Raw genomic sequence first — 17,684 nt, 5'->3', positions numbered from 1 at the left:
GCAACCTCCACCTCCAGGGTTCAAGCAGTTCTCCTGCCTTAGCCTCCCAAGTAGCTGGGATTACAAACGTGCACCCCCATGCCTGGCTAATTTTTGTATTTTTAGTAGAGAAGGGGTTTCATCGTGTCGGTCAGGCTGGTCTTGAACTCCTGACCTCAGGTGATCCACTTACCTCAGCCTCTCAAAGTGCTGGGATTACAGGCATGAGCCACCACGTCTGCCTGGAAAATCTTTTTCTATCAACTTGGTTAGAAAAAGGCAAAACATGAAATTACATCTTAAACTTTGTAGTAACCTAGGAATAGAAAGATATTTTCTTAACTTAGAACAGAGTATCTATTTGAAACTAATATTCAAGGTTATATTTATGGTGAGACATTAGAGACAATCCTATTAAAGTTAGGAATAAGATAATTATGAATGCTATTAATGTTGTTATTTAGCATTGAACTGAAAAGCTCTAGCCAGTGTAATAAGAAATATTAATATTGAGGAGGAAAAAATCATCATAGACAAAAGTATTGTCTACCTGAAAATAACCCTAATAAATAAAATGTACTTACAAATCAGTGAAGAAATGAACACACCAATAGAAAAATGAGCAAAAGACATAACTGAGCAATTCACAAAGGAAGAAAAACAAATGGTCAAACAAACAAAACAAAAGTAAATAGTCCATACTGGGCCGGGCGCAGTGGCCCACGCCTGTAATCCCAGCACTTTGGGAGGCTGAGGTGGGCGGATCACGAGGTCAGGAGTTCGAGACCAGCCTGGCCAACGTGGTGAAACCCTGTCTCTAATAAAAATTCAAAAATCAGCTAGGTGTGGTGGCACCTGCTTATAGTCCCAGCCACTTGGGAGGCTGAGGCAGGAGAATAGATTGAACTGGGAGGCAGAGGTTGCAGTAAGTCAAGATCACGCCACTGTACTCCAGCCTGGGTGATAGAGCAAGACTCCATCCAAAAAAAAAAAGAATAATTGATTGTAAATAGATTCACAATCTATTCTGCATGGAAAAAAATCAGATTTCAAAATCATATGCAAAGCATTCACCCATTGTTGTCATATATATTAAGTTTCTGTGTAAACACATAAAACATTAGCTTACACGAAATGTTAATAGTAGTTATCTCTGACCAAAGGAATATGAATACTTTTTTTTTAGTTTGTCATATTTGTATTTTAAAGGGGTTTTAGGCCTGGAGCTGTGGAGAAGGGAGCCAAGTTGTGAAGTGAGCAGCCAGTATGAGTGACTTCAATACTTTCTTCTGTTTGACTCTGTGTCCATAGAGCCCCAGCAGACATGACACAGGGCAGGCCCCGGTAGTAGTTCAAGTCATTGTTGCAGATATATGGCAGCTGGTCTTAGTAAAGTTGCATAACTTCAGGTTTCTCAACCAAGAAGTAGAAAGAACAAATTGTACAACACTTGGCAAATCTTAGACCTCAAAAAGAGAGAGCTATGAAATTGCCCTGCACCTCTCCGAAATCTAATCTGAATTTGGTCCAGCTTCTTTTTTCTTTCTTTTTTTTTTTTTTTTTTTTGAGACTGAGTTTCACTCTTGTTGCCCAGGCTGGAGTGCAGTGGCACAATCTCGGCTCACTGCAACCTCCGCCTCCCGGGTTCAAGTGATTCTCCTGCCTCAGCCTCCCGCATAACTGGGATTACAGGCATGTGCCACCAGGTCCAGCTAATGTTTGTATTTTAAGTAGAGACGGGGTTTCTTCATGTTGGTCAGGCTGGTCTTCAACCCCCGATGTCAGGTGATCTGCCTGCCTCAGCCTGCCAAACTGCTGGTATTACAGGCGCGAGCCACTGTGCCTGGCAACTGAATTTGGTCCAGCTTCTAAATCCAACTACTAATTTACAGAAAACAGAGGAAGAGCAGCATGTCCACAAACCCCACAGGAATGTAATCAGCAAAAGCACCACAGTGAGAAACGCTACAAATAACCCAGTTCCCACCACAAATAAGTCACATGAAACAAACAAAAAAAAAATCTAAAAATACATCACAGCAACCAGTCTCACTATGTTGGCCTTAACTAGAATGATTATTCAAACCAACAAATTATTTTGTTAATATAATGGCATTTAAGAGAAATCTGTGAATTTAAACACTGTATATGACATGATATTACAAAACTATTGTTAATTTCTCAGGTGCTATAATATTCTCTTTGTTTCTTCACAGGGTCATATAAAAGATGCACTGAAATACAGATAAAATTATAGGATGCATGGAATTTGCTTTAATCTTACGGGAAGTGGATGGGGCAGGATTAACCATGGGTTGATGGGAGGGGTGGTACATGGGAGTTTATCATACTGTTGGTGCTACTTTTGTGTATGAAGGTTCAAACTTCTCCATAACAAAAAAAAAAAGTTTATTTTTTAAAAGCAAATAGTGTTCCTATCTTTATGGTGAAGCTAATGGACTTGAATTATAAATTTGCGAGTAAGGAAATAGGAATCTTTGCCAGTGGGGACTGTGAAAATAAAATGGAAATGCCAAGTCAAAAGGAAATTCAACAGCAAAACGATTCCTCTCCCCCAATTCTCAATTTCCTGATATATTTGAAAATTGAGGTAAGAAATTGGGAAGAGCATCCGCGGGCCACACTTCCTCCTAACAGAACTTCATTCCTTTTCTCTGAGCAGCTCTCTGGGGGGCCAAGAAGGCATACCGAGCCATCAGCATAGCCCCCCCGGGAACCTGAATGCTTAAGCACTTGGCCCAGACTTCGCATGGGCGGCCATCATCACAGGAAGAAGGGCTCCCTTGCAGAGCCCTTGCCTTGTGTCTTTGTGTGCACTAACTCAGGCGATCCCTGCAGCAGCCCTGTGGTACTGCTCTGTTGCTGTTTCCTGTGTGACTTGGGCATAGGGAGGTCACACAGCTTGGGAGAGCTTCCCCGCACAACCCCCTCACCCCTTCCCCAGTGAGACCCAGAACCCAGTCAGCCTACGCTGCGCCTTTCACCTCTTCCCACCAGGTGCTGAAGACCTGCGCATCGGCCCCCGCCGTCCTCGAGGTGCTTTTCAACTCCTACCCTCAGCTCTGCGTGTCAGAGTCCTGGAAGGAACTGATTCCTGAGGAAGTATTCCAGGCAAGAGAGCTGCCTTTCCGCCTGCCTTTAGTCCAAAACTCTTGTCTGTTTTTGCTTCTTTGCATGGGGAGTTTTGCACTGATATTCAGCTAAGTGTAATACATCTGAAAAAGGAAGAATGGGAAATGAGGGTGTATTTGCACAATTTCTGGGTTTTTTTTTTTCTGGAGGCTCCATAATCACACAGCCAGGAGCTTGTTATAGTAGTTGCAGTGTCGTGGCCTCAAGGAGCACAGAGCCCCATGCTGGCCTGAAAAACGCCAGGGTTCTCTTAACCAGTGTCCAAAGAAAGGCCGAAGCTGCCTGAATCCACGGGCCTAGCTCCATGTCAGGACATACTATTCCGGCCCTGTGAATCAGCTTCATGCTCCAGCTGCTCAAGATATGACCAAGGAAGCAGTGGGCATTGCATCTATCCACAACAAAGTCCACAGGTGACTGCCCATTAAAAGAGAGTGAGAACGGGCCAGGTGCGGTGGCTCATGCCTGTAATCCTAGCACTTTCAGAGGCCAAGGCAGGCAGATCACTTGAGGTCAGGAGTTCAAGACCAGCCTGGCCAACATGATGAAACCCTGTCTACTAAAAATACAAAAATTACCTGGGCATGGTGGCAGGCGCCTCTGTAATCCCAGTTACTCAGGAGGCTAAGGCAGGAGAATTGCTTGAGCCCAGGAGGTGGAGGGTGTAGTGAGCCGAGATCATGCCACTGCACTCCAGCCTGGGCGACAGAGCTAGACTCCATCTCAAAAAAAAAAAGAAAAAAGAGAGCGAGAGTGAGAAGAGTTGTGTGTGTTTTTTCTGTTTCACTGACTTGAGTCATGTGTGTATGACTGACGACCAGACCAATGCCATGCACTCGCTCCTGAGCCCCTCCCTGGCAAAAAGGAAGAGCTGGTCATGACTGGGGGAGATGAACAGGGCCACCCCGGAACTGCAGGGCTGCTGTGCAAAGAGGATAGAGCAAAACGGAATTTGGGGAGACCACCTGGAGCATCTGAAGTCACCCCAGTCAGAATCCCCTCTCACTTGGCAGAAACTGTGCTTTGGGAGAGCATACGAGCCCCTGGGGCAGAGGGTGGTTCCCCACAAAGTGGTGCGTCTCTCTCCAGTGCGCTTATCAGGGATCAGTTAGCCATAGAAAAGCCCGCTTGTCCCATCAGTGGTCTAGCTAGGAAGAAAACATATGTTGGTTTCACGTGCCCAGATTTCTAATCCACCTGCCTTCCCTTCCAGATGCACAAGCCATTCTACCAGTCCCTCTTTGCCTTGGCCCACACCCCACGCTGCCTGCAGCATCTTTGCCGCTGTGCCCTTCGCAGACTGTTTGGCAAAAGGTGCTTTGACCTCATCCCCCTGTTACCCTTGCCAAAGCCCCTGCAGAATTATGTACTTTTGGAGCCACAGGGTGTTTTGCACTGAAACACAGAACGCTGCAACCAATGCTGTTGTTCTCCTCGCTGCCCTTCTGTGGAGGCTGTGTGTTGAGGAGAGCACCCTGGTGAAGATGGAGGTGATGGCAGTTCCCTTCCCAAGTGCTCTCGGTGGGACCGGGTGAGGCACAGACCTTGCCAAGCTGCAGGTTCACCTCGAAATGGAATTGGCAACAAAAGCCCTTTCTGCCTCTCAGGGTCGCCTGTGAAAATCCAGTGAAATCGTGACTATCACAGCACCTGGTCTCGGAAAGTACCTTTCAACAACAGTTAAGCCAAAAGGTACAGTGAGTCCTCGCCTAAGGTCTTCGATAGGTTTTGGGAACCAGCTTTAAGCGAAATGATGTATAACAAAGCCAGTTTTCCCAAGGTTAATTGATATAAACAAGAGTAACGTGGCCGGGCGCGGTGGCTCAAGCCTGTAATCCCAGCACTTTGGGAGGCCAAGGCGGGCGGATCACAAGGTCGGGAGATCGAGACCACAGTGAAACCCCGTCTCTACTAAAAATACAAAAAATTAGCCGGGCGCGGTGGCGGGCGCCTGTAGTCCCAGCTACTCAGGAGGCTGAGGCAGGAGAATGGCGGGAACCCGGGAGGCGGAGCTTGCAGTGAGCCGAGATCGCGCCACTGCACTCCAGCCTGGGCAACAGCGTGAGACTCCGTCTCAAAAAAAAAAAAAAAAGAGTAACGTTCCCACAGCGTATTTCTGGTCACAAAAAGATTGCCACACTTCTAAATAAAGACCAATACAGTTCTAATAGTAAACATTGAAATAAATGCAAGCTACGCATACCCTTAAGAGATTAATAACAAGTAAGATAATTATTTGCCCAATTTGTAGTGAGTCAGTAAGTGATGGTGTTTGTCCTGCTCGTGGGTTAGATCAAGGAATAAATGTTTGCAAAACGAACCTTGTCAGGAGCACCTCCTGCCACCACGAAGTTCAGAACAGTCACCAATGTGGCAGGCTTGCTAGGCCCTCTCATACCGCATCATTTATTGTCATGCATTTGGATGATTACTGTATGCCTTATGAATTTTTACTTTACAATAATTTGTATTCATTCATTCGTATTCTAACGTGCTTATTCTAGTTCAGGGTCATGGGTGGCCAGAGGCCACCCCAGCAACTCAGTGTGCAGGGCAGGAACCAGGCCTGGATGGGGTGCTCTTCCATTGCAGGGTGCTCACACACCCCCACACCCACCCACACACACACACTGGGGCAATTCAGACACCCCAGCTCACCTCACCTGCTCAGCTTTGGGATGTGGGAGGGAACCGGAACACCCAGAGAAAACCCACACAGACAGTGGCCCTGACCAGGAATCAGTTTTGTTTCTCATCAGTGTTATAATAAAATGACGTTAAACAAAACATTATTTAAGGACTTGCTGTATACATATTTTTCCAATGTGTTAGCAGCCCTCATGCTGTCCCTGAGCCTTGGGACCCTCCCCTCACAGAGAGGCCTCTCACCCCGCTGGGGCCCGACCACCCAGGGAAGCTCTGTACCCTAGATCACGACGGACCTGCGTGTTGAGAATGGACACTTACAACCGCCGCACACACACCTGCCCTGGGCCTGTTGGTGCTCCCAAGCACGTTACAGTCCAGAGCTCCCCAGGAGGACACCAGCAGGATGGTGAGTGAGAAGTTGCCATCCTGTGTGAGTCTTCGTGTGACACCTTCACCAGAAGCCACTGCTCCAGCTCCAGGAACAGTCCGCGAAGTCAGATGCCAAGAACAGACACAGGTTGATTGAAGGGGCCTTCAGCTCAGCCTGAGCGTCACATGCCAAGAGAGATGCTCTAGACATCAAGGACTATATCAACCTTGTCTTATTTTCTCTATTCCATATATATATATACCTTGAGGTAGAGGGTGGTTCCCACAAAATGGTGCATCTCTTTCCAGTGCACTTATCTGGGATCAGTTAGCCATAGAAAAGCCCGCTTGTCCCATCAGTGGTCTGGCTGGGAAGAAAATGTATGTTGGTTCCGCGTGCCCAGATATATATATTCCAGAATTTCACTCTGTCACCCAGCAGTGCAATCATAGCTCACTGCAGCCTCGACCTTCTGGGCTCGAGTGATCCTCCTGCCTCAGCCTCCCATGCAGCTGGGACTACAGGTGCACACCACCACACTGGGATAATTTTTTCTATTTAAAATAGATGGGATCTCGCATGTTGCCCAGGCTCTAATTCCTGGCCTCAAGTAATCCTCCTGCCTTTGCCTCCTGAGTACCTGGGATTACAGGAGTGAGCCCCCTCCCCTAGCTTACTTTCTCTATTCAGATTCTTCGACATCTGGGGCCTTGCTGATCCAAGAGGAGCTGACTGTCCCCCCGACCAACCAGGCTTAGCTAGTTCTTAGAGACAGTAAACAATTTCACACAGAGCATGCTTTTCCAATGTTAGCCAACCAATCTGGAGCCCAGAGCCCACACCTCAACCACCTCTTATATCCCACTCTTTCTCACATGCCAGACCACTGCCTACTCCAGAGCAGTTGCCACACAACTTGGGACAGCCGTATGCCCCCAGAGTCTGCTGAAATTATCAAACTAGCCAAACTTCAGCCTTGCCCTCTCCTGCCCATTCCTCCCCAACCTCCTGAAAGACCGTGAGGCTTCTCCATGGGCTGCCCCATGTCACAGCACGCCCTCTGCTCTTAGGAACAGTGTGCAGTAAAACACCTTTTCAACAGCAATCATCTCCTGATCTGTTGGCCCTATGAGACATCGAACTATCTATGAATACATTGTATTTTAAAGCAAACACTCTTCATGGTCATCCTCCAAGGACAAGCAGTGGCTCTCCTGCTCCGACGAACCTCAGAGGAGACACTCCCCCTGTATTGGTCTGTTTTGCATCGCTCTAAAGGAATAGCTGAGGCCGGGCAATTTATAAAGAAAAGAGGTTTATTCAGCTCATAGTTCTGCAGGCTGTACAAGAAGCATTGTGCCAGCATCTGCTTCTGGTGAGGCCTTTCAAGAAGCTTTTACTCATGGCAGAAAGTGAAAGGGAGCCAGTGTGTCACATGGCAAGAGAGGGACAAGGGAGTGAGGAGGAGGGGCTGGGCTTTTTAACAATCAGTTCCCAAGTGCACTAATCCAGCAAGAACTCACTCAATACTGCAGGGAGGGCACCAAGGCCCTGTGACCCAAACGCCTCTCATAGGGCCCTACCTCCAACACTGGGGATCAAACTTCAACATGAGATTAGGAGGGAACAAATATACAAACCATACTACCCTCTTATTGGTAGAGTCTGGAAAGAGAATTCAGACCCCAGCAAATAACTGCCGGGTGAGGTGGGATGTTGTATGCACCATGAGTATAGCCCATTATGGAGTGAAAGGGGGGCCCAGCCTGAGCCCAGGAAGTGAGGACGGGCATCATGAAGGAGGTAGCCAGGCTGTAGCTTGGTGGACCATCAAGTTTTAACACAGTGGATCTGCCCAGGGAGTGATAAGACAGCATCCCCCAGCTCCATCAGCTGACCCACCTTCACCCACCCTTTGAGATAGACAATTGATCTGTCCTACAAAAGGGCTATGTCAACTCAGCTTCAAGACCCCTCAGATCCCCATCCCAGGCAGATGATTCTCCCCAAGCCTTTCCTACATAGACTTTCAGGAGTTACCACTGCCTCCAAAGGAAAACTTGAATGAAGGCAGGGGTGCAGGGAAGCATAGGGTTCCGTGGAGGGACAGTGATTTACCCTCCTGGCTGGGAGGATCCCCACGCTTTGGCAGCTGGAAGGAGGCAAGGCTGGAGAAGGTGGGGGCAGATCAGGAGGTACTTGGCTTCCAGACCTAGGATTCTGAACCTCACTGGACGGGCTCTGAGGTACCACGAAGCAGGTGAGCAGGTTTGGTCTCAGTGGGACTCTAGGAAGATCGCTTTGCCCCGGAAAGGGATGCAATGCACTGGAAGATGAGTAGCAGCCCAAGGTAACGCCTTAGAGACAGGTACAGAGCTTCTCTACTGAACAAGAACAATGACGTAACTGAAACTGGCTCAATTTGCTTACCTGGGAAGTGAACGTGTCTGCGCCTCACTTACTTAGGAATTAGTAAGATGTCTGATGTAAGGCAGGCCTTCTCCAAATTTGAAGGGATCTTGTTGAAATGCAGGTGCAGACTCTAGAGGTTTGCAGTGGAGCCCAGATTCTGTGGCTCCAAGCATTTGGATGTTTCTATTAACCTTGGATCCTGGTCTGCAGGCCTCACTGAGCAGAGAAACTGCAAAAACCCAGGCCCGGAGCCCAACCCGGAGAAGGAATTCGATCCATGGTTCCTTCTGTTATTAGGATTGTTTTATCATTAGAAGAAGAAAACAGCCCAATATTAAGATAGAGACTGTAAAAAATGGGGAAAAATAGCAATTTTTTTTTTCTTTTTTTGGAGACAAGGTCTCACGCTGTCAGCTAGGCTGGAGTGCAGTGGCTTGAACATGGCTTACTGCAGCCTCGACCTTCTGGGCTCAAGTGATCCTGCTGCCTCAGCCCCTCACGTAGCTGGGACTACAGGTGCACACCATCAATTTTTTTGTTTTTTGTAGAGATGGGGTCTTGCTTTGTTGCCCAGACTGCTCTTGAACTCCTGGGCTCAGCAATCTGCCTGCCTCAGCCTCCCAAAGTGCTGGGATTACAGACATGAACCACCATGCCCAGCCAGCAATGTTATTTAAATAGCATGGGTAAGAACAGTAAGAAATACAGCCACCATGGCCTTCAAGGAGCCCAGTCCTCACTGAATTCTGAAAATGGAAATATGCCTGTCTTCTAAGACTATATCCTCCAGCCACCCCTTCCACCCCACCCTACCATAGAAAACGGTTTGGTTGACGTTCTAAAATTTTAAGTATGTATCGAAGAGTCCTGGAAGAATGCAGAGCTCTTTTAAAACATACTGACGATTGAGACCATCCTGGCTAACACGGCAAAACCCCGTCTCCACTAAAAATACAAAAAATTAGCCTGGCATGGTGGCACGTGCCTGTAATCCCAGCTGCTCGGGAGGTTGAGGCAGGAGAATCACTTGAACCTGGGAAGTGGAAGTTGCAGTAAGCTGAGATCACACCACTGCACTCCAGCCTGGGCGACAGAGGGAGACTCCATCTCAAAAAAAATAAATAAATAAAATAAAAGAATACTGACTTAGCCGGGCATAGTGGCTCATGCCTGTAATCCCAGCACTTTGGGAGGCAGAGGTGGGTAGATGACCTGAGTCAGGAGTTCAAGACTAGCCTCTGACCAACATGGCAAAATCCTGTCTATACTAAAAATACAAAAATTAGCGGGACACAGTGACAGTTGCCTGTACTCCCAGCTCCTTGAGAGGCTGAGGCCGGAGAATCACTTGAACCTGGGAGGTGGAGGTTGCAGGGAGCCAAGACTGCGCCATTACACTCTGGCCTGGGTGACAGAAAAAGACTCTTTAAATAAATAAATACATACATACATACTGACTTTACACTTTAAAAATCTAATAAATAATAATCAATTATTAGGTTTCCAAAAACTGATTTTTCCCCAAATTGCAGCTTAAAAACAGCAACATGATTCTCACAATGATCCCCAAAGGTCTCCCCATAGCTGCCTGAAATTTTGTCAACATGGAGGAATTATTTCTTTTTCATTATTTTTACTCCTAAGAATTTTAAAATTCAGATGCTCCTGGGAAGAGTTAATCCATGAAGTTCCTTTGGAATAAACCATTCACTCGTTTGTTCATTTATTTATTTATTTATTTTTATTTTTATTTTATTTTTTTGAGATGGAGTCTGGCTCTGTTGCCCAGGCTGGAGTGCAGTGGCGCCATCTCGGCTCACTGCAAGCTCCGCCTTCTGGGTTCATGCCATTCTCCTACCTCAGCTTCCTGAGTAGCTGGGATTACAGGTGCCTGCCACCATGCCTTGCTAATTTTTTGTATTTTTAGTAGACATGGGGTTTCACCATGTTAGCCAGGGTGGTCTCAGTCTCCTGACCTCGTGATCCGCCCGCCTTGGCCTCCCAGAGTGCTGGGATTACAGCCGTGAGCCACCGCGCCTGGCCTATTTTTAATTTTTTTTTTTTACATTTTATTGTGGTAAAAAGCACATAATATAAAATTTTCCCAGCTGGGCACAGTGTCTCATGCCTTTAATCCCAGCACTAGGGAGGCCAAGGCAGGTGGATCATGAGGTCAGGAGTTCAAGACCAACTTGGCCATGATGGTAAAACTCCGTCTCTACTGAAAATACAAAAAAAACAAAAACAAGAAAACAAATTAGCCAGGCATGGTGGCGGGCGCCTGTAATTTCAGCTACTCGGGGGGCTGAGGCAGAGAATTACTTGAACCAGGGAGGTGGAGCTTGCAGTGAGCAGAGATCGCGCCACTGCCCTCCAGCCTGGGCAACAGAGTGAGACTCCGTCTCAAAAAAAAAGAAAAAAATTTCCTCCTAGCTATTTTAAGGGTACAGTTCAGTAGTGTTAAGTAGATTCACACTGCTATGTAATAGTTCTCTAGCACTTTTTCACATTGAAAAGCAACTCCCTGTTTCCCCTCCCCCCAGCCGTGGCGACCACCAGTCTACTTACTGTGCCCATAGTTTTGACTGCTCTAAATACCTCCTACTAAATGGAATCATACAATATTTGTCCTTTTGCAACTGGCTTCTTTGATCCAGCATAGTGTCCTCAACATTCATCCATGTTGTAGCATGCCACAGGATTTCCTTCTTTTTTTTTGGGTGGGGGTGGGGATTCAGGGTCTTACTCTGTCACCCAGGCTGAAGTGCAGTGTCATGAACACAGCTCACAGCAGCCTTGACCTTCTGGGTTCAACTGATTCTCTTGCCTCAGCCTCCTGAGTAGCTGGGACCACAGGCACATGCCACCATATCTAGCTAATTAAAAAAAAAAAAAAAAATGTTTTGTAGAAACAGGGTCTCGCGCCATGTTGCCCTAGCTGGTCTTGAACTCCTGGGCTCAGGTAATCCTCTCACCTAGGCCTCACAAAGTGCTGAGACTATAGGCATGAGCCCCCATGGCTGGCCTCTTTCTTTTTAAAAGCTGAATAGGCCGGGCGTGGTGGCTCACGCCTGTAGTGAGCACTTTGGGAGGCCAAGGTGGGTGGATCACGAGGTCAGGAAATCGAGACCATCCTGGCTAAAACGGTGAAACCCTGTGTCTACTAAAAATACAAAAATCGTGCCACTGCACTTCAGCCTGGGCGACAGAGCAAGACTCCATCTCAAAAACAAAAATAAAAATTAAAAAATAAAAAATAAAAGCTGAATAATATTCTGTTGTATATACCACATTTTGTGTATCCACACCTCTGTCAATGGACACTTAGACTGTTTCCACCTCTTGGCTGTGGTGAAGAATGCTGCAATGAATATGGGTGTGCAAGCAACTCTTCCAGATCCTACTTTCAATTCCTTTAGATATATACCCAAAAGTGGGATTGCCAGATGACACAGTAATTCTGGATTTAATCTTTTAAGGAACCTCTATATTATTTTTCCATAGCAGCTGCACAATTTTACCTTCCCAACAGCAATATGCAAGAGTTCCAATTCCCCCACATGCTCATCAACTGTAACTATTTTCTGGGTTTCTATTTTTTTTTCTTGACATTTGCTCACTCATTTAGCTACCACTTTTGAAAGTCTGCTGGGGGTGGAGCCCAGTGCTTGGGGCCAAGGATCCATCATCAACAAGACAGACTTGACTGGTACCCTCCTGCTTTTGGTGCTCACAGCCAAGTATAAGACAGCTTGTCTCAAGGCTGCTGGAGAAATTTGGGCATATTAGGAAGGCATGGAGAGGAAGGGCTCCCATTCTTGGCCATGTTCTCTCTGCCTATGGGCCTGTGTTGAATGAGGGCTGTCATATTCCCAGGGCAGATGGCAATTTGTGCACCGTGTGGCTTCCCTGGCCATTGCTCTCATCAGTGTCCCACAGGCAGTCAGGCGATTTCTGTGATAAGCATTCCCTTAGTCCCACCCCACCAAGTCAATATCACATGAACTATGCCAACCAGACCTTCAGCCAAGTGCTCTTGGTCAGCGTGGACCATGTGCAGCAGTCACACAGCAATTAACTGAACTTCCTCAGAAAGAATCCTTCACTCTGCCCCTAACTTCTCAGGAACATACATCACAGCTGCAAGAGAATGGGTAGGAAATCAACTGGCACTAGAAATGAGTTCTGAGTCACCTGGGTTCTAGTGGCTCTCAAGATGTGCTGAATATTGTACCTGATTTATGGATGGCTGTGATTCTGTAAGACAAAAATGGCTAGTGGGTTCTCTGGCCCTATCTTAATCATCAGATGAGATGGAACTTATTCATAATTTTGTAGAATTTACTGCTAGCAAATTGCTTTGTTAAAGCAAAAAATAAAATAAAATGCCTGACAAAAATATTGTTTCAATGACTGTGTTTAGCCATGCTCTGTGTTACACGTGTTAGGAAGTTCTACAATTAAAGGACTTGCATAATTCCACATAGATAAGCGTATTAGTCTGTTCTTGCATTGCTATAAAAAATGACTGAGGCTAAGTAATGTATAAAGAAAAGAGGTTGAATTGGCTCAGGGTTCTCCAGGTTATATAGGAAGCATGGTGCTAGCACCTGTTCCCAGAAAGGGCCTCAGGAAGCTTCAGTCATGGCGGAAGGCAAAGGGGGAGCAGGTGCATTATGTGGCAAGAGTAGAAACAAGAGAGTGGGGAGGTGCAACACTCTTTTTTTTTTTTTCTTTTTTTTGAAATGGAGTTTCACTTTGTCGCCCAGATTGGAGTGCAATGGCACAATCTTGGCTCACTGCAACCTCCAGCTCCCGGGTTCAAGCGATTCTCCTGCCTCAGCCTCCAGAGTAGCTGGGATTACAGGCATGCGCCACCACACCCAGCTAATTTTGTATTTTTAGTAGAGACGAGGTTTCACCATGTTGGTCAGGCTGGTCTTGAACTCCTGATCTCAGGTGATCTGCCCGTCTCAGCCTCCCAAAGTGGTGGGATTACAGGCATGAGCCACCATGCCTGGCGCAACACTCTTTTACAACCAGATCCTATGTGAACAACCAGAGTAAAAACTCACTCATCACCAAGGGGACGGCACTGAGCCATTCGTGAGGGATCTGCCCCCATGATCCAAACACCACTCACCAGGCCCCACCTCCAACACTGCGGACTGCATTTCCACATGAGATTTGGAAAGGACAAATACCACTCACCAGGCCCCCCTCCAACACTGTGGACTGCATTTCCACACGAGATTTGGAGGGGACAAACACCACTCACCACGCCCCCCTCCAACACTGTGGACTGCATTTCCACACGAGATTTGGAGAGGACAAACATCACTCACCAGGTCCACCTCCAACACTGTGGACTGCATTTCCACATGAGATTTGGAGAGGACAAATACCCAAATCATATCATTCTAGCCTTAGACCCCTACATTTCATGTCCTTCTCACATTTCAAAATACAATTATGTATTTGCAATAGCCCCCCAAAGCCTTAGCTCATTCATTAAATCAAAAGTGCCAAGCCCGAAGTCTCATCTGGAGTGCCTTCCACCCATGAGCCTAGGAGGTCAAAAACAAATTATATACTCCTAAGATACAATGGTGGTACAGGAATTGAGTGTACATTCCCATTCCAAAAGGGAGAAATTGGCCAAAGGAAAGGGTCAGCAGGCCCACACAAGTCTGTAACGGCAGGGCAGTCATTAAATTTTAAAGCTCCAAAACAATCTCATTTGACTCCACATCCTGCATCCTGGTGTGAGGGCTGGGCTTCCAAGGCCTTGGATAGCCCCACCCCTGTGGCCTCCCTGGATGCAGCCCACATGGCTGCTCTCACACGTTGGAGTTGGGTGCCTGCAGCTTTTCCACACTTGAGGTTGCAAGCTGCCAGTGGCTCTACCGTTCTTGGGTCTGGAGGGTGGAGATCCCCTTCCCACAACTGCATTCAGCAGCTGAGCAATCCTGCATTTCCCCTCCGTATTGCCCTAGTAGAGGTTCTCTATGGAGGCTCTGTCCCTGTGGCAGGCTTCTGCTTGGGCACCCAGGCTTTTCCTTACATTCTCTGGAATCTAAGTGGGAGCTGCCAAACCTCTTTCACTCTTGCATTCTGTGCACCTGCAGTCTTAACACCATGTGGAAGCTGCCAATGTATATGGCAGCTTGTGCTCTCAAAAGCAGCAGCCCAAGCTATACCTGGGCCCCTTTGAGCTGATGTTGGAGCCAGAGAGGCCAGGATACAGGGAACAGTGTCCTGAGGTTGTACAAGGCAGCAGGGCCCTGGGCCTGCCCCACAGAACCATTCTTTCCTCCTAGTCCTCTGGGCTTGTGATGGGAGGGGCTGCCTTGGCGATCTCTGAAATGTGCTTTCAAGGCCTTTTTCCCATTGTCTTGGACATTAGCACTAGGCTCCCTTTTAGTCATGCTAATCTCTCTAGCAAATGGTTGCTTAATGGCCTGCTTGTATTCTTGTCTTGAAAATGCTTTTTCTTTCTCTGCCACACAGCTAGGCTGCAAATTTTCCAAACTTTTATGCATTAATTCTCTTTCAAATATAAGTTGCAACTTTAAGTCATTTCTTTGCTTCCCTAACTGTAGGTTGTTAAAAGCAGCCAGGCTGCCTCTTGAACACTTTGCTGCTTACAAATTTCTTCTATCAGGCTGGACACAGTGGCTCATGCCTATAATCCTCCACTTTGGGAAGCCAAGGTGGGCAGATCAGTTGAGGTCAGGAGTTTGAGACCAGCCTGGCCAACATGGTAAGGCCCCATCTCTACTACAAATACAAAAATTAGCCAAACACAGTGGTGGGTGCCTGTAATCCCAGCTACTTGGGAGGCTGAGGCAGGAGAATCGCTTGAATCCAGGAGGCAGAGGTTGCAGTTAGCCAAGATCATGCCACTGGACTCTAGCCTGGACAACAGAGCAAGACTCCATCTCAAACAACAACAACAACAACAACAAAAAAAAAAAACCAGAATTTCTTCTACCAGATACCCTAAGTCATCATTCTTAAGGTCAAATTCCACAGATCCCTAGGGCATGGACACAATGCAGCCAAGCTCTTTGCTAACGGATAACAAGGGTGACATTTGCTCCAGTTCCCAATAAGTTCCTCATTTCCATCTGAGACCTCCTCAGCCTGGCCTTCATTGTCCATATCACTATCAGCATTTTGTCACAACCATTTAACCAGTCTCAAAGAAGTTCCAAACTTTCCTTTATCTTCCTGTCTTCTTTGGAGCCCTCCAAACTCTTACAATCTCTGCCTGTTACCCAGTTCCAAAGTTGCTTCCACATTTTCAGGTATCTTTATCATAACACCCCCCTCTTTGGTACCAAGTTTCTATATTAGTCGGTTCTTGGAATGCTATTAAGAAATAGCTAAGGCTGAGTAATATATAAAGAAAATAGTTTTAATTGCCTCAGGGTTCTGCAGGTTATACAGAAAGCATGGTGTCGGCATCTGCTCCTGGTGAGGGCCTCAAGAAGCTTCAGTCATGGTGGAAGGTGAAGGGGGAACAGGCATGTCACACGGTGAAAGCAGGAGTGAGAGTAAGAAGGGGCAGATGCCACATTCTTTTAAACAACCAGCTCTCATGTGAACCACCGGAGCAAGAATTCATTCCTCACCAAGGGGATAGTGCTAAGCTATTCATGAGGGATCCACCCCATGACCCAAATGCCTCCCACCAGGCCCCACCTCCAACAATGGAGGTTACATTTCAATATGAGATTTTGAGGGGAAAAATATCAAACCATACCAATAAGAAGAGAAACAGCCAGTCACAGTGGCTCACACCTGTAATCCCAGCACTTTGGGAGGCCAAAGCAGGTGGATACCCTGAGCCCAGGAGTTCGAGACCAGCCTGGGCAATATGGTGAAACTCCATCTTTACCAAAAATACAAAAAATTAGCCAGGTGTGGTGGCATGCACCCATAGGCCCAGCTACTCGGGAGGCTAAGATGAGAGGATCACCTGAGCCTGGGAGGTGGAGGTTGCAGTGAGTCAAGATGGCACCACTGAACTCCAACCTGGGTAACAGAGTGCGACTTTGTGAAAGAGAACAAAAAGAAAGAGAAGATAGAGAAGGAAGAAGAAGAGGAGGAGGGAGACAAGACTAAGAAAAGGAAAGGAGGCAATTAGAGAAGCAGGGAGGGAAAAAAGGAGAGAGGGAGGTTAGTTGATAAACATCTAAAGGGGCATTCTACTTTAAGACTAGAATTATCTTGGCTTACTTCTTTTCCAGTGAACAAAATATACTCTGGTTTGTTTGTTTTATTAAAGGGTCTAAAAATGTTTTCCTTTCTTACACAGTTCACATTGAATATCATTCTTTTTCTCACTGAATATATTATCGAAACTCAATTCTACAAGGCCTAAATTATTTCCTTTAATTTCAAATTTAGCTTTTAATGACACATTCACACAGCTCAAAATTCAAAAAGTAACAAAAGAGTAAAGGATGCTTTTACCAGCTGTTTCTACTTAAAAAAAAGAAAAAAGAAAAAAAAAGAAAGATAGCAGAGGGCCGGGCACAGGGGCTCGTGCCTGTAATCCCCACCCTTTGGGAGGCAGGAGGATCATTTCAGCCCAGGAGTTCAAGACCAGCCTGGGCAACACAGTGACACCTTATCTCTACCAAAAATTTGAAAATTCACTGGGCATTGTGGCATGCACCTGTGGTCCCAGCTACTCAGGAGGCTGAAGCAGGAGGATCACTTAAGCCTGGAAGGTCAGGGCTCCATTGAACTATGATTGTACCACTGCACTCCAGCCTGGATGACAGAGTGAGACCCTGTGTCCAAGAAACAAAAAAGACAACAGAGGAATATTTTCCCTCCAACTTTTGTTGAACGTCTTTGATTATTACTTGTCGTTGACCACAGAGAATTAAAAAAGAAACAAGTGGCTGGGCATAGCGGCTCACACCTGTAACCTCTGCACTTTGGGAGGCCTAGGAAGGTAGATTGCTGGAGCTCAGGAGTTCAAGACCAGCCTGGGCAACCTGGTGAAACCCTATCTCTACCAAAAATACAAAAAATTAGCCAGGCATGGTGGCACATGCCTATGGTCCCAACTACTCAGGGGGCTGAGATGAGAGGATCGCTTGGA

At 46.7% G+C, this 17,684-nt stretch overlaps 1 protein-coding gene across 2 annotated transcripts in view; it reads left to right on the top strand.

The window, feature by feature from the left end:
* Window positions 1–17,472, top strand: part of LOC105474002 (ankyrin repeat and SOCS box containing 18) — an 84,834-nt gene extending 67,362 nt beyond the window's left edge. For both annotated transcript variants that reach the window (XM_071073639.1, XM_071073638.1), the window contains 2 exons: window positions 2,998–3,111; window positions 4,346–17,472. In XM_071073639.1, coding sequence (XP_070929740.1) covers window positions 2,998–3,111; window positions 4,346–4,531 — 300 coding nt within the window. In that variant the 3' untranslated portion in view covers window positions 4,532–17,472. The remainder of the gene's footprint in view (window positions 1–2,997; window positions 3,112–4,345) is intronic.
* Window positions 17,473–17,684: the final 212 nt, after the last annotated feature.

Source organism: Macaca nemestrina, chromosome 11 (assembly GCF_043159975.1).
Source record: "Macaca nemestrina isolate mMacNem1 chromosome 11, mMacNem.hap1, whole genome shotgun sequence".
Lineage (NCBI taxonomy): Eukaryota > Metazoa > Chordata > Mammalia > Primates > Cercopithecidae > Macaca > Macaca nemestrina.
Note: the sequence above shows the minus strand (reverse complement) of the source record. Positions and strands in the feature narration are given on the sequence as shown.